This window comes from Leptopilina heterotoma, unplaced genomic scaffold (assembly GCF_015476425.1).
Source record: "Leptopilina heterotoma isolate Lh14 unplaced genomic scaffold, ASM1547642v1 Lhet_325, whole genome shotgun sequence".
NCBI classification, from domain to species: Eukaryota; Metazoa; Arthropoda; class Insecta; order Hymenoptera; family Figitidae; genus Leptopilina; species Leptopilina heterotoma.
This window is the reverse complement of record NW_025111019.1, coordinates 738,316-761,916: the sequence shown is the minus strand read 5'-3', so window position 1 is coordinate 761,916 and position 23,601 is coordinate 738,316. Positions and strand designations below refer to the sequence as shown.

At 21.2% G+C, this 23,601-nt stretch overlaps 1 protein-coding gene across 6 annotated transcripts in view; it reads right to left on the bottom strand.

Moving 5' to 3' along the window:
* LOC122504925 (2-oxoglutarate dehydrogenase, mitochondrial) overlaps window positions 1-23,595 on the bottom strand; it is a 34,395-nt gene extending 10,800 nt beyond the window's left edge. For 2 of the 6 annotated variants that reach the window (XM_043616272.1, XM_043616275.1), the window contains exons 1-8: window positions 23,455-23,595; window positions 18,881-19,139; window positions 16,735-16,944; window positions 9,841-9,943; window positions 6,981-7,043; window positions 3,841-4,096; window positions 3,410-3,644; window positions 2,794-3,154 (exon numbers count right to left, since the gene is read on the bottom strand). In XM_043616272.1, coding sequence (XP_043472207.1) covers window positions 2,794-3,154; window positions 3,410-3,644; window positions 3,841-4,096; window positions 6,981-7,043; window positions 9,841-9,943; window positions 16,735-16,944; window positions 18,881-19,132 — 1,480 coding nt within the window. In that variant the 5' untranslated portion in view covers window positions 19,133-19,139; window positions 23,455-23,595. Of the gene's footprint in view, window positions 1-2,793; window positions 3,155-3,409; window positions 3,645-3,840; window positions 4,097-6,980; window positions 7,044-9,840; window positions 9,944-13,570; window positions 13,692-16,734; window positions 16,945-18,880; window positions 19,140-23,454 lie in introns of all 6 variants that reach the window. The other 4 variants (XM_043616273.1, XM_043616276.1, XM_043616274.1 and 1 more) reach the window with 2 other exon arrangements.
* Window positions 23,596-23,601: the final 6 nt, after the last annotated feature.

The window sequence follows — 23,601 nt, the reverse complement described above, 5'->3', positions numbered from 1 at the left end:
AAAAAAATGTTTAATTACATTTATTTACGAATCTCTTTAATTGGAAAATTATTCGAAAACATCAATAACTTTTTTTTTAAATAAATATTTAATTATTAGTTCTCCATACGAATTAAGATTTTCAACAATTTTAAATTGAAACCAAATTCAACGAGAATTCAATTATTTAAATACAAAAATAAATAATTTACTAAATGCTTCTTAATATTAAATTAATTCGAAGTATTTAAAATTAAATTTTTATTTCAATTCAACTTAAATTCAATTTCAAATTTAATATAAACTCAATTTCAAATTTAATTTAAATTCAATTTAAATTAAAATTTTTAAGAATATTGGCAATTTTCGAACAATTTATTTTAAATTGTATTAAAAATAATTCAATTCATGTGAAGAATTTTATTAAAATTTTTGTAAATAATTGAATTTCTGCGAAAAATTTTAATACTTTTGAAAATAATTGATTTCTTGTGGTGAATATTGTAATATATGAAAATAATTGAATTATTACGAAGAATTTTATAAAAAACTTTAAAACAATTGACTTTTTTCGAAAAAATGTATGAAAAATAATTTATTTTCACTACATTCTTAATTAAATTTTTGGAAAGAATTTAATTACTTTCACAAATATTAACGTAATTCTTTGTAACAATTTAATAATTTTCAAAAAAATTTCGAAATGCAATTATTTTCAATTTCTACTATATCAATAGAATATTCCAAAAGAATTCAATTATGTTTAAAAACTGTAATAAAATTCGTCGAAAGATTTCAATTATTTTGATAAGATATAAAATTTTTTGAAAAAAATTCAATTATTTTCAACAAAATTTCTCGAAAGAATTGAATTATTTCCATAAATAAAATTCTTTGCAGGAATTCAATTATTTTAAAAGATTAAAATAAAACTCTAGAAATAATTCAATTATTTTTAAGAGAAATTAAATAAAATTTGCAAAAAATCAAATATTTTCAATATAATTTCTCGTAAAAATTCAATTATTATCATAATTATTTATATTTTCATATATAAAATAATTCTTTATAGCAATTTAATTACTTTGAATAAAATTGCCCGAAGGAATTCAATTCTTCCTGTTAAATTTAACTTTCATAGAATTCTTCTCAAGAATGCATCTATTTTTTAAAATAATTTTAATAAAATTCTCCGCAAGAATTTAACTAGGTATTTTTAATAAATAATAAAAAACTTGACAGAAATTCAATTATTTAAAAAAAATTTAATAAAATTTATTGCAAAAATTCGATTATTTTCTTAAATAATAAAACTAATAGCAGGATTTCAATTATTTTTAATACAATTTTAAATAATTACTTCGAAAAATGCAATTATTCTTATAAAAATGTTATTAAAATTCTACAATAGAATTCACTTAATTAAAAAATTTTTATATAATTTTTTTATTAGAATTTAATCATTATTTTCAATGCATTTTCAACAATTCAATTATTTACAAAAAAATTTTGTATAAAATTGTTTCAAACGATTCAATAATTTTCAAAAATTTTTTGAAACTCAATTATTTTTAATTTTTTCTATTTCAATAAAAATTGCCAAAAGGCAATTGAATTATTTTGAAAAATTTTAATGAAATTTTCAAGAATAATTGCATTTTTCGAAGTATTCATTTAAAATTGTAATAAAAATAATTGAATTACTAAAATGAATTTTATTATTTACGATGTAATAGAATTCTTGCAAAGAATTTTATTGGAATTTTTTAAATAATTGAATTCTTTAGTGAAAAATGTTATTATTTGTGAAAATAATAAAATTTCTGCAAAAAATTTTAATACTTTTAAAAATAATTGAATTCCTGTGGTGAATATCGTTACTTATTTACATTTTTCGAGGAATTCATTTAAAATTGTATTAAATATTGTTATTCGTGGAAGGAATTAAATTTTTCAAAGAATTTTATTAAAATTTCTGAAGATAATTGAATTTCTGGGAAGAATTTTTTTAATTATCAAGATAATTAATTACTTTCGAAAAATTGCGTTAAAACTTTTAAAATAATTAAGTTCCATCAAAAAATTCTATTCAAATTGTATTAGAATAAGAAAATAATTGAATTTTTTTCCAAAAAATGTTCTAACTTATGAAAATAATTGAATTCTTGAGACGAAATTTATTAAATTTTTATTTAAATCATTGAATTCTTTTAGAAAAATTTATTGAAATAGTAGATATTAAAAATAATTGAATTTTGCATTTTTTTTTGTAAATAATTAAATTGTTACGAAAAAATAAGTTAAAATTTTTGAAAGGAATAAAATTCTTTCAAGAAATTTAATTAAAAATAGAATTGAAAATAATATAAAAATTGTAATAAACAAATTTTATAAAAATTTTTTTTTAGAGTAATTGAATTCTTTTGTAGAGTTTTAATAAAATTTTGAAAGAATAATAGCATTTTTTGAGGAATTCTCATTTAAAACTGTATTAAAAATAATTGAAATTCTGCGATTAGTTTTATTTTTATGAAAATAATTGAATTTTTGCAATAAATTTTATTGAAATTTTTTTATATTATTGAATTTCAGAGAAGAATTTTATTATTTATTAAAAATAATTGAATTCCTGAGAAAATGTAATTATTTATGAACATAATTGAATTCCTGTGAAATTGTTATTATTTATGAAAATAATTGAATTTTTGCAATAAATTTTATGAAAAACATTTTTTAATAATTGAATTTCTGAGAAAATGATGAGAGAATTAGGGGAATATCAAGAAGAGAAATAGAGGAAAAATGAAGAATTACCTGTGCAGTATGGTGAGGATCGTGAATGTCGTGGATCGGTGGTGAATCCAATTTGATTATTAGCGACGATGTGAATCGTGCCGTGAGTGGTGTAATCGGGCAAATCTGACAAGTGCATCGTCTCGAAGACAATGCCCTGACCGCAGAAAGCCGCGTCGCCGTGCAACAGCACCGACATCACCTTCTTGCCCTCGCCATCTCCGCGGTAAAACTGCTCAGCCCTTGTTTTTCCCTGAACAATGGGATCGACAGCCTCGAGATGCGAGGGATTCGCAACCACCGCCAAGCGGATATTTTTATTCGTCACGCGATTCAAACGCTCGATGTACGTTCCCAAATGGTACTTCACATCGCCGGAACCCTGAGAAAACAAATATTTAATTATTTATTTATTTATTAATTTTATTACTTATCCATCGTACTCAATAATTAATTTTTGAAAAAGTAGCTTTAAAACTAAAAAGAAGTTTTTTTCGATAGTCACTGTTTTATAACAAAAAGTAGCTATCGAAAACTTTGACGACTAAAAAAAGCGAGAAATTTCAATATTTTGTGAAAATTGTAAAATTACTTGTAAAAAAAAGGAAAAATTTGGTTTTTAGTGAATTTGACTCACATCGTCCGCGGCTTCAAGCGCAGCGAACTGAGTGAATATTTGGCTAAGCGGCTTTCGGCAAACATTCGCCAAAACGTTGAGTCGTCCTCTGTGGGGCATTCCCATGACGATCGATTCGACACCCAATTCGGTGGATTTATCAATAACTTGCTTCATTGCCGGGATCAAAATTTCACAGCCTTCGAGACCGAATCTCTTCTCTGAGGTCCATTTCTTCGCAAGGAACGCCTCAAATCTGAAAAGAACATTTTTTTCAAAATTAATTGCTCACAATACTCGCATTGAAATAAATTTAAAAAATTCTACGTCAACTTTAATTATCAATTAATTTAATTATTTTACAATTTTATAATTAATATTAATAAAAATAAAAATAACTATAATTAATAACCTAATAAAAATAATTAATTAAATTTAAAATGTAAAAATACCCAGTAGCTCGGGTCAATCTCGCAAGAATAAGTCGCTTCTCGTCGTTGGTGATTTCCATAACTCCCGGAGTCTCCATTTTTTGCCGAATCCAATTACATTGCTCGAGGGAATTGATGAACATAAATTCCACGCCAATATGTCCGCAATAGGTGGACTCGAGTCGCTTCAAAATTTCACGAAGTGGAAGAGATTTGTCCTTACCGCCAATGAAAGTCGTTGAGGGCAATTTGAAAACTCTGTCCATGTCCGATTCCTCTATTTTATTTCATTTTTTGGGGAAAAGAAAAAGAAAATTTTTATTATTATTTATTATTCGAGATTTTAGTATACTTGGAAAATTCAATTCAATTCACCTCGACACTAATTTCATATCAACAAATACATATATTCAATTGTATAAGCAATATTTAAGTTGCAAATTAAATTACAAAAAAAAGCGAAGGAAAATTTTATTAGAATTCTATTGAAAAAAATAATTAAATAAATAAAAATGAAAAAAGAAACTGATACTGAAAATGTTTAAGGCTTAAAATTATTTGATAAATTTGTACAATTATTTTTCCCTTGGAGATTTCTTCAGGGTGTCCAGCGAGTTTGAGGAAAAAGTTCCACTGATTTTTTAAACAATAAATTAATAATAAAATTACGCCGTAAAATTAAATAAATAATTAATTAATTAAATACGTAATTAATAAAATTATAACTACTATTAATTAATTAACTAATTATTAATTAATTAACTACTTATTTATTATTATTAATTCATTATTATTATTATTATTATTATTATCATTAAAAAATTAAAAGTTTTGTACAATTTTCCAGGGTATTTTCTTCGTCTTTTTCCTGACTGCTGAACACGCTGATTTCTTTTTTCCCATTATACCTGAAATTCATGCAAATTTAATTACAAAAAAAAGATTTTTTTTACAATTTGTGATTTTTTGTGTGACAAAAGCGAGTGAAGGAAAAATCAAATGTTAATGACAATCGACAAAAAACTACAGAAAACTGACAAGAAAACGAAAACTAAATTAATAAAAAGGCGATGGGTAAAAATTGTTTTTTGAAAATTAAAAACAAAAAGGAACTGAAAGTAAAATATATATTTTTTTTCTGTAAAAAATTTGCAATAAGACAAAATATTTGATATAAAAAATCTGAAAGAAGGAAAAATATTTTCTTTTTTTCTAAAAAATTTGAAATAATGAAACAAAATATTTGATGTAAAATTTTGAAACAAGAAGAAATATTTTCAAAAAATAGACAATTAAAATTCTTCTCAAGAATTCAATTATTTTCGTCAACAAAAAAAAATTCGTCGCAAGAATTCAATTATTTTCATAGAAAATAAAATTCTTCTCAAGAATTTAATTATTTTCTTGAATAAAAAAAATTCTTCTCAAGAATTCAAATATTTTCTTGAGTAAAAAAAATTTTTCCAGAGAATTCAATTATTTTCATAGAAAATAAAATTCTTCTCAAGAATTCAATTATTTTCGTAAACAAAAAAAAAAATTCGTCGCAAGAATTCAATTATTTTCACAGAAAATAAAATTCTTTTCAAAAATTAAAATATTTTAATAGAAAATAAAATTTTTTGCGAGAATTCAATTATTTTCATAGAAACATTTTTTTTTTCAAGAATCCAATTATTTTAATAGAAAATAAAATTCGTCGCAAGAATTCAATTATTTTCACAGAAAATAAAATTCTTTTCAAAAATTAAAATATTTTAATAGAAAATAAAATTTTTTGCGAGAATTCAATTATTTTCATAGAAACATTTTTTTTCAAGAATCCAATTATTTTAATAGAAAATAAAATTCTTCTCAAGAATTCAATTATTTTCATAAACCAAAAAATTCTTGACGTGAATTCAATTATTTTTGTAAACAAAATAAAATGCGTCGCAAGAATTCAATTATTTTCATAGAAAATAAAATTCTTCTTGAGAATTCAATTATTTTCGTAAACAAAAAAAAAATTGTTGCAAGAATTCAATTATTTTCATAGAAAATAAAATTCTTTTCAAGATTTTAATTATTTTAATAGAAAGTAAAATTTTTTGCAAGAATTCAATTATTTTCATAGAAAATAAAATTTTTTCAAGAATTCAATTATTTTTATAGAAAATAAAATTATTTTCATAAATAAAAGAATAATTTTGCAAAAAATAAATTTTTTTTTTCTGAAAATTCAATTATTCACAAATATTAAAATTCATTATTTTTGAATGACATATTTTCTATAAATAAAATAAAAGTCAAAAATATTTGATTAAATTATTTATAAGAATTCAATTAATTTGAAAATAATTTTAGTTAAATTCCATAAACAAATTCAACTATTTTTTGAAAATTTAATCTATTTCTTATTAAAAAAATATTTTTAGACAAAAATTTGAAAGAAGACAAAATATTTGTTTTAAAAAATTTGAAAGAAAAAATATTTGCCATAAAAAGTTTTAATTAAGAAAAAATATTTTCTGTAAAAAATTTGAAACAAGATAATAATTTTTTTACTGTAAAAAAGTAGAAAAATAAAAAAAGAAACGAAAGAAATAAAAAGGAAAATTTAATATTTCCTCGTAAGGAGCAAAAGGAAGAAAGAAAGTAAACCAAAAAATGGAAAAAAATTTAAAAAGAAGATAAAGGAAGAAAAGGAGAAAAATTAAAAGGAAGATTGAAAGAAAAATAAAAAAAATAGAAAAATACAAATAGAAAAGTAGAAAAATAGAAAAAAATTCATAGCGAAAGAAATCATAGCGGAAAACACCTCAAGAAGAAAAACAAAAAATCGGTTAGTAAAATTCCAACAAAAAACCAAACACCTTGAAAAATAATTTTTGTCTACAAAAAAAAAGAAAAGAAAAACTATTCCATATAATAAGAAATATAAAGAAAATAGAATAACGCTTGCCTACTCTCAAGGAACACCCCAAGCATTTTCCATAAGACAACACAAATTCGATTTCAGATTTTTATCCTGAAAAACGAGCCACATCCGGAATAATCTTGCAATATTTATAATGTAACCTTATTATTATTATACAAATAGAAAAAAATTACCCAATTTTTTAAAAATACAAATTAAATTATTTTTTGTTTTTTTTTCATTTTTGTTAATTCTTACATACTTTTCATAAGTGCCGCTACACGATTTCGTAGATCTTGAGCGTAAGTGGTCCGCGGATTCTTTCCTGTGGACATTAATTTCTTCGACTCAAAAATTTTGACATTTCTTTTTCCTCTATCAAATTTGATTCATTTCTGCCGATTTTTTTATTCTAATAAAAAGAAAATAGAAAAAAAACACAAATTTTACTTTTCTAACGTTCAATTTTTTCGCGAAAATTTTCTGTTCCTTAAAAAAAAAAGAAAAAAAGAGAATATTAAATTAAGAGAAAGAAAAATTTGGGGAAAAAAGAAAGAAGAGAATGAAGAATTTTTTTTTATAAATGAAAAAATTAAATCGATTTTACTGATATTGATATTTTTTTACTGAATGTTTAGCTTTTTTTAATTTTATACCAAAAAGAAATTTATGTTAAATTTAGACTAAAATAAAATGTTAAATTTATACGAAAATAATTTTAAGTTAAATTTACACAAAAATAAAATGTTAAAATACCAAAACGAATTTTAAATTTCTACTATGAAATAAATTTATGTTAAAATAATTAAAAAGTGAAAGTATTTGTAATAAAAAATCTACAAGCCAAAACGCAAAGAAAATTATTTAAAAAATTAATTAATTAATTAATCGAGCAGGGAATAAAAGTTGCGGGAAATCGGATATGATAATTACAGGGTTTCTACAAATTCAGGTCTAAAGTGGAAATCTCAGGGAAATTCTTATTAGATTGTGAAAATTTTCAAGCGCATGAAAATTCTATAAAAAATATTAAATCGAGTTTCCAATTTTTTCGAATTCATAAAATCGAATTTTTTATTTAACCGAATTTTTAATTCGAAAGAATATTTTCTAACATTTATTTAATATAATTCGTTATTCAAAAGAATTTCTGTTTTATTCGAAAATATTTCATATATAGAAAATTTCAATTTTTGAATATATAATTTTAAATTCAAAATTAAAAAAAAAATTGATTAATTAATTATTATTTTTTTCAATACTATTATTTTCGTAAACAAAAAAAATTCTCCTCGAGAATTCAATTATTTTCATAAAATCAAAAATTCTTCTCAAGAATTCAATTAATTTCAAAAATTTTAATCAAATTCGCCGCAATAATTCAATTATTTTCGTAAACAAAAAAAAATCGTCGCAACAATTTTCTATAAATAAAAAAATTCTTTGCTAGAATTCAATTATTATTCAACATTTTTTATAAAATTTTTAGTACCTACAATTTCAATAATTTAAAAACGAAAAAAAATTTTTTTTACAAGAATTCAATTTTTTTATAAACAAAAGAAAAATTTGTAGCGGGAATTTAATAATTTTTTTTTCAAGAATAAAATTCAATTCCTTGAAAAAAATTTAATTATCTGAAATTTGAATTTGAATCCTTTTCAATCAAAAATTGAAAAATTTGACTAAAATGAAAATCAGAAATTCGATTATTTTAAAGAAAATTTTAATAAAAAATTTATTCTTCGAGTGAATTCAATTATTTTCAATAAGTAATAAGACTCTTCGTAGGAATTTCAATTATTTCCATAGCAAAACAATGAAAATCGTGACCAATATAATTTTTAAAAAAGAATTTTATCTTCGAAATCTTTAATTCTTAATAATTCTGCTATCCTATAAATTTATAATTTTTATTATCTTTTGAATTTTTCTCGATTTACTAGAGAAATTCGAATTCAAATATAATTTTCATAAAATATTCAAGCGCATCAGGAATTATTTTTCCACTTTTTGTAATAATAATATAATTCTTGAAAAAAAAAATCTTCAAGTTTTATGAGATTAGAATTGATGAATTTATATCCTTGAAATCATGGAGAGAGTTCTCATGGAATTTTGCAGGGAAAAATTTGTAGAAACCCTGTAATTTGAAAAAAAAATGATTACTTATGACTTATGAGAGTTGTGATAATTGAAAGATGATTATCGGAAACCGATCAGCCTGTGAATTGCCTCTTCAAACAATTTAACAATTAACTGCTGTAAATTTCCTGTCTGTCTTTTTTTCTCTAAACAAAAAAAAAAACCAGTTTTTAACTTATTTCTAAAAATTAATTTTCTCAATGGAAATTTTTTCTCCTACAAATTTTTAATTAACGAGAAATTTTCTTTTAATAAATAATAATTTAAAGCATATTTTAAATGAAAATTTAAATAGTAAATTGAATAATAATTCAAATAATAATTCAAATAATTCGAAATATAATTTGAATAATAATTCGAATAATAATTCAAATAATTCGAAATATAATTTAAACAATAATTCGAATAATTCTTTAAATTCATAGTAATTTGAATAATAATTCGAATAATAAATTAAATAGTAATTTAAATAATAATTCTAATAATAATTTAAATTCCTAGTAATTTGAATAATAATTCAAATAATTTGAATAATAATTTGAATAATAATTTGAATAATAATTTAAATAGTAATTTGAATAATAATTCGAATAATAATTTAAATAGTAATTTGAATAATAATTCGAATAGTAATTTAAATTCCTAGTAGTTTGAATAATTATTTAAATGGTAATTTGAATAATAATTCGAATAATTTAAATAGTAATTCGAATAATAATTTAAAAAATCATCCGAATAATAATTTAAATTCATAGTAATTTGAAGAATATTTCGAATAGTAATTTGAATAATAATTTTTTCGTTGATTAACTTTGTCGAAAATTTGCTATATTTTCAAGGCTGAACGATTTCCTTTTTTTTTTTAAAAATTTTTTTATGATATATAAAAAGAAAGAAAAAAATGTCTCTTATCACTAAAGAATACTGTAGTCTTCTCCTCCATTCACAATTTGAAGAAAATCGCAAGTAAAGCTTACCGAATGAGTAATAATTATAGAGCAACTCTTGAGGATGTCTATCATCAAGATCAGCACTGTTGATGCCAAGTGGGTCCAACTTTGCGATATGATGACCACGAATCTGTCAATTTAATGCCACTATTCATACGCACCATTTTTGCAATCTTCATTGTAATTACATATTATTTTTCTATTCTTTTCTTTTCTTCATTATAGAAAAACAAAAACAATTAATTTCACTTCAACAACATTTTTCTCAACATTTCACAATTTCTTTTTTTACTCAAATTTCCTCCAAAAATAAGTGTCATTTCCATTTTCTAAACACTTTCTTTCAAAAATTCCTTTTCTCTCTATTTTTCTAAAATGTTTTTTTTCAATTTTTAAATAAAAAATATTTTTATATTTTTCTTCTTTTTTTTTGAATTTATAAAAACAATTTTGATTATTTACCAATTGTTTTAATTATTTACCAACTATTTTAATTATTTTCTAATTATTTTAATTATTTACCAACTACTTTAATTATTTCCAAATAATTTTCATTGTTCAAAAATAATTTTTATTTACAAACTATTTTAATTGTTTACTTTCAATTGTTTACAAATAATTTTTATTTACAAACAATTTTAATTTTTTACTTTTTAATTTTAATTGTAATTTTTATTTACTAACAATTTTAATTATTTGCAAATAACTTCAATAGTTTAAAAATAATTTTTATTTACAAACAATTTAAAATATTTACAAAATAATTTATTTTCTGGAAATACTTCGAAAAATGTTTCTTTTTGAAACGATTTCAATAAAAAATAATTAAAGAAAAATAATTCGAGTTTTTTGGAAGAAAGTATTTCGAAAAATTTGTCGAAACTTCTTATTTTGGAGAAAGTGAAAAAAAAAATTTTCCCGTAATAAAAGGGGTGATAATAAATTATTATTGTTATAGAAAAGAAAATTTGACACCCAACACCTCTCCCATGAAAAAATAAATTAGAGAGAAAATAAGAAAAAATATAAAAGAAAATAAAAGCAGAAATATAAAAAAATTCATGCAAATTAATGAGGCGAATTAAAAAGTAATTCATGCAGAACTACAATAACAATTAAAGAAGCAACATGCAGAAATTTTTTTTTTACTCCCATATTACCTTTCCATAAACATTGAAAATAAAATTCAAAATTATTCAGTTTTTTTTCTCAACCTGAAAATATTTTTTTTTTTTGTTTTTGAAAAGCGCAGGCGCTTAAAAAAAAGCCTCTTGTGAATTTGTCACCCGAACATTTTCAGTATCAGCGATCGATGAGTTTTTTTTTAACGAGCCTTGAATATATTTCGATTTTTTTTTCCAAATTCGATAGAATTTAAATGAAAGTTCATTTTCGGAATTTTGAATTTTGAAATTCGAAAATTAGAAAAATACATTTTTAAATAAATATTTAAACAATTAATTTGCTTCTTTTTCTTTTTAATAACAATTTCTGTTTCTTTAATTTCCTTTTACGATTTTTTTCAATTCTTTTTTTAAAAATTAATAAAATTTTACAATAATAATTTTTCTCAAATGTTTTTTTCAATTTTTACAATAACAATTTTTCTAAAATGATTTTTTTAATTTTTGCAATAACAATTTTTCGCAAAATTTTATTTTAATTCTTACGATAAAAATTTTGTTAACATAAAAATTGTTCAACTGTTTTAATAAATTTAATTATTACAAAAAAATGTGAGAAGCAAAAAAATTGACTGGAAAAAATTCCTCGAAATATTGAATCATCTAATTGTCTGTGATTGAAAGGCAAGAATTAAAAATCATTGCATCATTCGAGGCTCATTGACTTGGCGGAAAGAGGAAAAATTAAATGATGACGTAAATTTTGAATATACTCGCAATCGTTTCAAGACAATCGAGTAATAACTGTTGAATTAATATAAGGAAATAAAGGAAAGAATTTTTAAATCAGTCTGGATGCTAATTAATTACTAATCGAGATTATCAAAAAAAGTAAATTCAATTAAAATTTACAAAAAATAAATTTAAAAAAAAATGAAATAAATTTCAAAAAGTAGAAAAAATGTTCAATTCCATTTTTAATTGATTTCTTCGAAAATTTCAATTATTTTTAAAAATCTTGTGGAAATTCTCCGAAAAAATTCAATTATTTTTTAAAATAATTGAATTTTTCACAAGGGTTCAATTATTTTAAAAACTTTTAATAATATCGAATTCAAGAATTCAATTATTTTTAAAAATAATGCAATTTTCGCTGGAATTCAATTACTTTAAATACAATTTTAATTGAATTCCAGAGAAAATTCAATTATTTTTAAACATTTTTTTAATATTCTTCGAAAGAATTCAGTAATATCAATAAATAATAAATTTTTTTCAGAAATTCAATTATTTTAAGAACAATTTTAATAAAATTTTTGTCAAAAATTCAATTATTTTTTAAATTTTGAAAAAATTCATTTCTTTGTAGAAATATTAAATTTTTCACTAAAATTCAATTATTTTAAATACAATTTTAATAAAATTCTTCTCAAAAATTCAATTATTTGCAGAAATAATAAATTTTTTCGCAGGGATTCAATTATTTAAAAAAGTTTTAATAAAATTCTATTCAACAATTCAATTATTTTTAGGAATAATTAAAAATAATTGAATTTTATTATTTACAAAAATAATTGAATTCTGGCCATAAAGTTTAGAATTTTAAAAATAATTGAATTGTTCCGAAGAATTTTATAAGAATTGTTGAAAATAATTGAATTCTTACGAAATATTTTATTTTTTAATGAAAATAATTGAATTCCTTTGAAAAATTTGATTATTTTTGAAAATATTCTAATTTTTGCGAAGAATTTTTTTTATTTATAAAAATAATTAAATTCCTGCGGAGGATTTTACAATTCATAAAATTAATTGAATTGTTTTGAGAATTTTATCTGAATTTTGGAAAATAATTGAATTTTTTTAAAGTAATATTATTAAAAATTTGGAAAATAATGATTTTTTAAAAACAATTTTTCATCAAAATTGTTGAAAATATTTAAATTTATATTAAAATTCTTGAAAATAATTAAATTTAAATAATATGTTAAAAAATAATTGAATTCTTCCGAAAAATTTTATTTTTTATGAAAATAATTTAATTTCTTGCGACGAATTTTTATTATTTATAAAAATATTTTAATTCTTACGAAGAATTTTATTATCTTCAAAAATAAAGAAATTTCAAAAATAATTCTTGCCAAAAATTTAATTCCTCCAAAACATTTTATTATTTATGCGAAAATAATTGAATTCTTGTCGAGAATTTAACAATTCATAAAAATAATTGAATTGTTTCGAAGAAATTTTGAATTTTTAAAAATAATTGAATTTTTTGAAGGTATTTTATTAAAAATTTTGAAAATCGAAATAATGATTTTTTAAAAAGAATTTCATCAAAATTGTCGAAAAAAATTAAAATAAATTGTAAAAAATAGAAATAAATTAAAGAAAATGAGAGAAATTACAAAAAATAAAAGAAAATTACAAAAAATAAGCGAGAAAACTTGAAAAGCTACAAATTCTTCGATAATAGAGTAAAATTCCAAAGATTTGTCAATAAAATCGAAAAAAAAAATTAGAAAAGAAAATATTTCCTCCGATTGTTATTTATTATTATCCAGGACTGATTTGGACGGGCGAAAAAGAATAAATGATGAAGATGATGATGATGATGATGATTAAAGCCTTACCAAGCATATATTGTCGAGCAACTTGTTCAGGAGATCCCCTGCGAGCCGCATAATGTTTGTGTATTGATTCTGATTGCATTATACCCAGTGGATCCAGATCGGAGACTAAGTGGCCTCGAGCCTAAATATTAACGAACAATTTGCCAGAAAAAATAAAAGAAAGTTCGTTTTCCCATTTGAAAAAAAAAATTAATAATAAATTAATTAATAAACACAAATAAACTCAAATAAATTCAAATAAACTCCAAAAAACATAAAGGGTAGAAAAAAAAGTCAAAATAATAATGACTTCAGAAAAATAAATTTAGTTCAAACAATTCGGTCACGATTTCTTTTTTTAAATTCCAACATCGATTTGTAAATTGTGTGTAATTTTAGTATTTAATTATTTTTTTTCTAATCGTTAGTTAAATTAGCATTAAATTAACAAAAAAATTTTCTTTGCTTTCATCTTCAATGCCGCAGAGAAATGTTATAACAGAAGGAAAAAAATATTGGCAAAGAAAGGGCTTGCCTCGTTAATAATCAAATAAATAAAAAAAGTAAATTTTATAAATTTTATTGCTTTGTTATTATTGAGTTGTCTAATAAAAGTTAAATATTAGCGAGAATTTATTCGAATGAAGATTATTTAGATTGAAATTATAGTTCACATGCTTTATTATAAAGAGATTTGTATAAAAAAATATGTGATTTAATTTTAAAATTATATTATCGTTTTAATAAACTTGAAAAAAGCCAAGGCGAATATAAATATGCCAAAGCATTTGTCACCTTCTTTTTTTTTTAAAAAAAAAAAGTAATAACAATAATAATGCTAAAAATAAAAATTCTTTTCGCATCGATAATGGTTCAAATTACCAAAAAAAAAAAATTGTTTTCAATTTATTTTTAAAAGTGGAAAACGAAAAAATTGGAAAAAATAAATTTTATAAAAAAACTAGAGAAAAAGAAGAAAAAACGGTTGAATAAATAAAATTAATAAATATTTTTTAAATATAAATAATAAAAAACTAATAATAAAAGAGTTAAAACAATAAAAAACATAAAAATAAAATAAAATAAAAATAACTAATTTAGTAAAAAAAATAAAGTTAATAAAATACAGAAGATGGAAATTGTTTTTGTTTAAGTAAATAAAGTAACTTTTAAAAAATAAATAAAATAACTAATAAAACAGTAAAATTAATAAAATAACTAAAAATAAAAAAATATAAACGCAAGAGAAAATAAAAAAAGAAAAGAAAAATCTAAAAGCTATAAAAGCAGAAAATAAATAGCTAAAATAGTAAAACAAAATAATATTTTTAAATGTAAAATATGTAAAGTAAATTAATTTAATTAAAAAAAAAAAAAAGAAAAAAATGTAATAGATTTAAAAATAAAAAAATTGGAATTAAGAACCAAAATCAAATATTAAAATGGCCCATTAACGCTGTAACTGCATTACATTTAAATTTCATGCAACATTTTTAATCCCCAATTAACGTCACATTTATATATATATATATATATAATAAATAATTAATTATAATAATAACAATAATAATATTCAATATTATCAATAGTAACAATAAATTATAATAATACTTAATTATCCTAATAAAAATAACTAACAATTATTCCTAATTAAAAATGATATCTAATAATAATATTAACAATATTAATAGAAATATTAATAATAATAAAATAATAACAATATTAACAATAATAGTTAAATTGTAATCTAGAAATAACAACAAGAATAATAATATCTCTTTTTGAGCATGCGATGATTGGTGATTGAAATCTCCCCTCCCCCCAAAAAAAAAGAAACTTTTTTTCTTTAAATTCCTAAATATCTGGGACCTCAATATTCACTTAAAAAATTGTATTTAATAAATCGTAATATAATAGAAAATAATAAATATAATTAATAATTGTAATTAATATTAATAATAGGTAATAAATGGTAATAATAAAAAATTCCAAACTAAGAATTTACTACAAAGAGGACAAAAAAGTCGCTCATTACAATAATCTCATCTGGGAGGTGCTGAGTGAAAGAAATTAAAAAAGAAAAATATACACTAGGAAGTATCAAAAGTCATTTCAAACAATCTACAATGCTAATCAACGTCTGACTTTGAAATTGAGGTTGCAGATTTAGTAATAATTTTGAATTTACAATACTCGCTCTGACCTTCTTTTTTCGCAAAAAATAGTGATTGTTTTCTTATTTTTCCAAAAACAGAAAAAAAAAATTTTTTTAAATAAACTTTTTATTTTGAGCAATTTCACGTGAAATGATCTAAGCGTAAAAAATCTCTCTTTTCAATTTTTACAAAAAAATACGACTTTTTCAAAATTATTTTCATTTTGGAAAGCTGTGAATTTCAATTTTCTAAAAGTGGACAGCAACTAATTTGTATTTAAATAATTGAAATTTTTTTTTCAGCAATAGTTTAAAATTTGGACAATTTTTTGACATTTGGAATCAAAATTAATCTTTGGACAGATGGAAATTTCAATAATTTTAAGTTTCGATTGATTTAATTACTGACTGATTAAAATTAAAATAAATTCAAATTTAGAGAATTTAAAATTTTGAAGAATTAAATTTAAAAATTGAATAAAATTTACAATCTTTATCGATGGAAATTTAAAATTGAATAAAATCAAAATTTTTATCAAATGAAAATTAAAATCTCCATTGATTTTTAAATATATTTGAAATTAAATAAAATAAAATTTTTATCGATTGAAATTTAAAATCGAAAAATATTAAAAACTCCATTCATTTTAAATACTTAAAATTAAAAAAAAAAATTGAATTTTTATCGATTGAAATTTAAAATCGAATGAAATTAAAACCTCCATTGATTTAAATATTTAAAATTAATTAAATTTAAAATTTTTATCGATTGAAATTTAAAATCTAATAAAAGTAAAATTTTTATCCATTGAAATTTCTCTAAAATAGCGAAAAAGACTTTAAAAAAAAGGAAACGGTGAGAAATTATCAAAATAAGTAAAATATGTGTCGAAATTATCAAAATGGTTGCCAAAAGTTTTAAATAAATAGAAAAATAAAAATTGTTTACTTGATCATTTCACGTGGAATTGCTCTTTTGCTTTTCATTTTTCAATTTAGAAAATAATAATTGTTGCTATAAATGGCATACCTGGTAGGATCGAATAATGGCTTGAACCGCCAAATGATCGTCGATGATTTTTTCATTGACGGGAACTTGTCCAATTTGAGATCCACCGCCGAGGGGTAAGAGTGAACCGAGGGGAATTTGGTTGTAGCTGGGAGCGAGTGAGGGTGGCGCTTGATAGGCCATACCTGGGGCAGCTCCTGCTGTACTGTTTCGGAAGAACGAGTCCCAGGACTGAAAAGTATTTCTTCATTAAGCATTTGCTTTCAATTTCGGATTAAATTAAAATTTAATTTCAGATTCAATTCATTTTCAATTTTATTTCGAATTGAATTGAATATTTCAACTTAGTTTCAAATTGAATTGAATTTTAATTTCATTTCGAACAAATGAAAATTGAAATGAATTTCAATTTAATTTAGAACTGAATAAAAATTTAATTTAATTTCCATTTAATTTCGAATTGAATTGAGTTTCAATTTAATTTCCAAATCGAATTGAATGTACATTTAATTTCGAACTGAATCAAAATTGAAATTAATTTCAAATTGAATTTATTTTGAAATTGAAAGAAAATTGAATTGAATTATAATTTAATTTTGAACTAAATGAAAATTGAAAAACTTTCAAATTAAATGAAAATTGAATTGAATTAAATTTCGAAACGAATCGAATTTAATTTCAAATTGAAGAAAAATTAAATTAAGTTTTAGTTAAATTTTGAACTAAATGAAAATTTAATTTAATTTCAAAAATGAATGCAATTTGAATTTAAGTTCGAAATGAATTGAATTTGGAACTGAATGAAGACTGAATTGAATTTCAATTTAATTTCGAACAAAATGAAGATTGAATTGTGTTTCTATTTAATCTCGAACTAATTAAAAATTTAATTTAATTTCAAATTGAAGGAAAATTAAATTGAATTTCAATTTAAATTGGAACTAAATAGAAATTGAATTTATTTTCAAATTGTACAAAATTTCAATTCCATTTCGAACTGAATGGAAATTGAATTTAATTTGAATTTAATTTCGAAATGAATGAAAATTGAAATGAATTTCAAATTGAATTGAATTTGAGTTTAACTTTAAAATAGAATTGAATTTCACTTTAATTTTGAAACGAATTGAATTTCAATTGAATTTCGAACTGAATGAAAATTAAAATGAATTTCATATTAAATTTAATTTGAAATTGAATGAAAATTGAATTGAATTTCGAATTAAACTGAATTTTAATTTAATTTCGACCTGAATAAAAATTAATTGAATTTGAATTTAAATTGGAATTGAATGAAATTTAATTTAATTTCGAACTAAATAAAAATTAACATGAATTTAAAATAGAATTGAATTTGAATTTAAGATCGAATTGCATTTAATTTCAATTTAATTTCTAATTGAATAAAAATTGAACTGAATTTGAGTTCGATTTGAATTTGACTTTAATTTCGAATTCAATTGAATTTATATTATTTAATTTTAAACTTCATGAAAATTGAAATGAAATTGAAATGGAAATCAAATTTAATTCTGAATTGAAATAAAATTGAACTGAATTTAATTTGAATTTGAATTGAATTTCGAACTGAATGAAAATTGAATTTAATTTCGAATTTATTTTCAATTTACTTTCGAAATAAATGAAAATTGAATTAAATTTGAATTTAAGTTTGAATTGAATTAAATTTGATTTCGAATTGAATTGAATTTCAATTTACTTTTCAACTAAATGAAAATTGAATTTATTTTCAGATTGAATTGAACTGAATTTCAATTGAATTTTGAACTTAATGAAAATTGAATTTAATTTCAAGTTGAATTTAATTTCTAATTGAATTAAAATTGAATTAAAATTGAACTGAATTTTAATGAAATTTCAAATCGAATATCAATTTAATTTCTAATTTAATGAAAATTGATTAATTATTTGCAAATTTGAATTAAATTTGAATTTAATTTCGAATTCAATTGAATTTCAATTTGATTTCAAATTGAATTGAATGTCAATTTAATTTCGAACAGAATGAAAATTGAAATGAATTTCAAGTTGAATTTAATCTCGAATTGAATTAAAATTGAACTGAATTTGAATATATTTTCGAATCGACCCAAAATTGAACTGAATTTAAATTGAATTGAATTCGAATTTGAAAGTGAAGACTCACGACATGAACGCTGGATGGATCCTGGAGCCAGGCATTGTACATTTCCTCAACATAGGAGCTGCTGGAGCCATTTAGAAATGGTTCGGTCGCCACTCGACTGCTGCTATATCTGCGTCCTGATTCCGGAATCACGACCTGACTCGTCCTCGCCAACGGGTGACTCCTCACGAGCCACGAAGCGAACCTTTCGGCCCCACAGACGCGTGGGGCCAACGGGGTTAGTGCACTAAATACGGTCCTTGCTTTATACATTTTTCACCTAAAAAATAAAACACCAAATTAATAAACAAAATTAAATTAATTATCTAATAAAAAAAAATTTTCTAAATTCTTTTCTACTTTAAGGACAAGTTTTCTTCTCTCCTATTCGCAATTTCTTTAAATTTAAATTATCTCTTGAATTTAATAAAAAATCCTTCTTCCCTTTTTCATTTAGTTTTTATTTTCTCTTTCATTTCTTTTACTTATTTTTTTCTTATATTTTTTTACTTTGGTTTTATTGAATTTTTCCCTTTTTTTATTTAGTTTTTATTTATTTTCTTTTTTTCTTTATTGATTTTATTGAATTTTTCCATTTTTTCATTTAGTTTTTATTTATTTATTTTCTTGTTTGATTATTTATTTTTTTATTTAATTATCAAATTGAGACAAAAAAAAGAACACTTTTGATTCTTTTTTTTGTCTCAAATTTGATATTTACAAAAAAACTGCGTTAAAATAGAGAATAAAATAAAATAAAGAAAAGAAGAAAAAATAAAAGAAAATAGAAAGGAAATGATTACTAATGGAAACAAAAAATTCTTTAACAGTCAGAAATATTTCCTTAATTTGAAAACTTATCCATAATTAATTACTAAATAGTAATTAATGTTAATAGACAATTTTCAACGAATGTGACGTTTTTTTCGAAAAAATTTCATCACGAGCTAAAAAACAAAAGAATATTTCAATATTAACCGGAAAAATCAACACCTGGAGTGGCTAGAGATACGATAAGTTTTTTTTTTACAATTATAGCACACAAACGTCTGTGAAATATATTTCTCTCTATAAGTAAACTGGAACATCTCTTATCAACAACAGACTTAAAACAATAATATTATCTTCCTCTTCTTGTTTTTAATTTTTAATCTCCTCGTGTCGCACTTTTGCTTTTTTTGCATCAATTTCTCTATACAAAGAGAAGAGTAACAGAAAGAGAGAGAGAATAAAATAGAGAGAAAAATAGAGACAAAAAAATAAAAAATAGAGAGAGAAAGAGAGAATTTTTTTTTTTTTTAAAAAAAATCCTTGTATTTTTTTCCCTTCTTTTCTACAATAAAATTAATTGCACGAGAAGAAAACCTTGAAATTTATTTTTAACAAAGTATAATATATTAAAAAGAAAAAAAGGGGGGAGGGAAATTTTTTTTTTTCTCGCAGTTCTGAATGAGAAGAGACGCACATGAAAATTGTTACGCAATCCGAAATAAAGTGCCAACTTTTAAAATAAATAAGATGATGAAATCAATATAACTATAAATGTAAATGTGATTTGTGCCAAAAGAAAAAAAGAATTTCGAATAGGAATTTTTCTTTGCTTTCAAAATTTTTTTTTCTTTCCTTTCTATATTGCGTAAGTTTTTGTAAGTTAACAAAGTTTTAATTAGGTAATAATAATATTTATTTTGTAATAATTTATTAATAAATAAATAAAAAATATTTAATTATTAAGAAATAAATAAAAACTATTTAATTATCAAGAAATAAATAAAAAAATATCTATTAATTATTAATGAATAAATAAAAAATAAATACAAACAAAAAAACAAATTTTTCCAGCATAATAATAAAAAATAATTAAAAAGAATTTTGTAAATTTTTTTTTAAATACAAACGAAAAATGAAATTATCATTAAAACCGATGGAATATTATTTTGTTTTAATATTTTTTATGTAAGAAAATCCCCCCCCTTCCCACACCGGATAATAATTAAAAAGAATTAATTAAAAATTGTCAATTTTTTTCGATAATTAATAAAAAATAAATTTCACTTTTATAATTAATAAATATTCTTTTGTTCAACTTTGAAACTCTTTTTTGTATTTACTTTATGTTTTAATAAAAAAAGTTAAATAAACTATTAATTATAAGTAATTAATAAAAGGTAAACTTTAATTTCTTTTAATAATTAATGTTTAAAAAAAAATTTTAATTTCTTGTCATAATTAATAAAAAATAAACATTAATTTCTTGTAATAATTAATGTAAAATAAATTTCAATTTTTAATAACAAATAATGAAAAATAAATTTTAATGTTTATTACAAAAATTAATAAACAATAAATTTTTCAAATATTTTCAATTTTAAAATTAATGTTAAAAAAAACATCGAATTTTTGGAAAGAATTTTATCAAAACATTCGAAAACAATAGAAATCATTAGAAGAATTTTATTATTTAGAAAAATAATTGAATGCTCGATAATAAATTCGGTTAAAATTCGCGAAAATTCTAACAGTTAAATTAATTTTTAAGAATTTCTTTGAATTTTTTTTTTATAAATATTGAAATTTCTTTAATAATTTTTATTAAAAATATTGCAAATAATTGAATTTTATGAACAGTTTCTTTCAACTTTTTAAAATAATCGTGTTTGTTAATAATTGGAGGATTTTACAATTCATAAAAATAATTGAATTGTTTCAAAGAATTTTATCTGAATTTTTAAAAATAATAGAATTCTTTCAGAGGATTTTACAATTATTCATAAAAATAATTGAATTCTTTCGTGAAATTTTATTTAAAATAATTAAATTCTTTCCAAGGATTTATTAAAGTTTTAGAAAATAATTGAATTTTTTCGAAAAATATTATTAAAAATTTTTTTAAATTGAATTATTTCATGAAATTTTATTAAAATTATATTAAAAATAATTTAAATTTCGCAACAAACTTAATTTTGTTTTAAAATAATTGAATTTTTGCAAAAATTTCATTTTATTTAAAAATAATTGAATTTTTGCAAAAAAGTTAATTTTGTTTAAAAATAATTGAATTTTTGCAAAAAAATTTTATTTTCTTTAAAAAACAATTGAATTTTTGCAACTAATTTAATTTTCTTAAAATATAATTGAATTTTCGCAATAAACTTAATTTTGTTTAAAAATAATTGAATTTTTGCAAAAAAATTATAATAAATAATAATTAATTAAAAACAATCATTCATATTAAATTCGGAAATGCCGGATATTGAGAGATAAGAAAAAAAAAAATAAAATCCACAAAAAAAATAAACAAAAAATGAAACATTAGGAATTTAATGAATCCAAACATTTCTTATCTCGCGGACCTAAGTATTTGAAATTGATAAGAAAAAAAATGAAGTCATAACACAAAAAAGGCATAAATTTTAAACTATTTACCAAAGTAGACATTTATTTTCGAATTTCGAGTAAATTAAAACTTCATTTACTTAATATTTGTTCAAAAAATAAAATTAGGTAAAAATGTTACTTTCTAAATTTTCAATATTAAATTTTAATATTTTAATTTAAAAATACAATTTTTTACTAAAATAAGAAAATTTAATATTTTTTTGTTAAAAACCCCGAAATTGTGTAAAAATAAATTTGTTACCGCCTTTTATTTCAATATTTAATGTACTTTTTTTCATCCAAAAAAGAAAATAGAATTGAATCGAAAAATTAAAAAAAAACCTCCTTCGATTCGAGGTTATGTTATTAATTTATAAACAAGGAAATAATTCAAGAATAAGGTCACGAACCTTGTTCTAGAAAACGATTTTTGAAGAGCAAGGACGATAACGATAATATAAATATGACCAATATTGTAAAATTTAAACAAAAAAAATTGAAGCAAAAAAAACGTAAAAAAAACGTTCGATTTCTATAGGAAACGAGCGAAAAATTAAAGTCCTACATTTCTATTTTCTCTCAATACTTTTTGCTAAAAGGAATTTCCAAGAAACATGCCTAACATGTGACGTCCGTCTGCTATATAATAAATGTGACAAAACCGACAAGACTTAACACACGTCATCGTGTCAATTAAATTTTTCACTTCAAACAAACGAATTTAAAACAAAAAAAGATTTCAACCGGAGGAAAAAATACAAAAATAATCTTTTTCCGGTATAACATTATACAATCTTTTTCCCATCTTCTATGTATATATATGTATATATAGCACATTTCACGAAAAATGAGGTTATTTTTTGTATATGCACTAACCATACACTGTGAAAGCCCGGGAAAATAATTTTTACCGCAAGAAAACCAAAGTGAATAAATAGGAAAAAAATTTCCAATTTGGTACCGAAAACGAAAAGTTCACTTTTACCCCTTCCGTTCACTTTTTATTTTTAAAAAAAATTGCCTATATTTAATACTTTTACCTTGTGCAATAATTTTACGTAACTTTTTTTTTGCAAAAAAAGAGAAAAGAAACAATGAAATGTTCAGGGGAAGAGAAGGAATAATTTTTGATGGAGTTCCGTGTTTGGGTGGTTGATAATTTTTTGGGATGATTGGAGAATTTTTGCCGGGAAATTGAGAAATTATTCGGCTCTTACCTGATGTTAACGTATCGATGATGACAGCCCGTCCACCATTTGCAACACTCACAGGTAACGCGAAATGCCAAGACTTCCCAAAAAATATTAAAACACATGCGCTTCGAAAGTTGTCTCGCGCCTCTGGTGACAGTTTCGAAAAGTTAG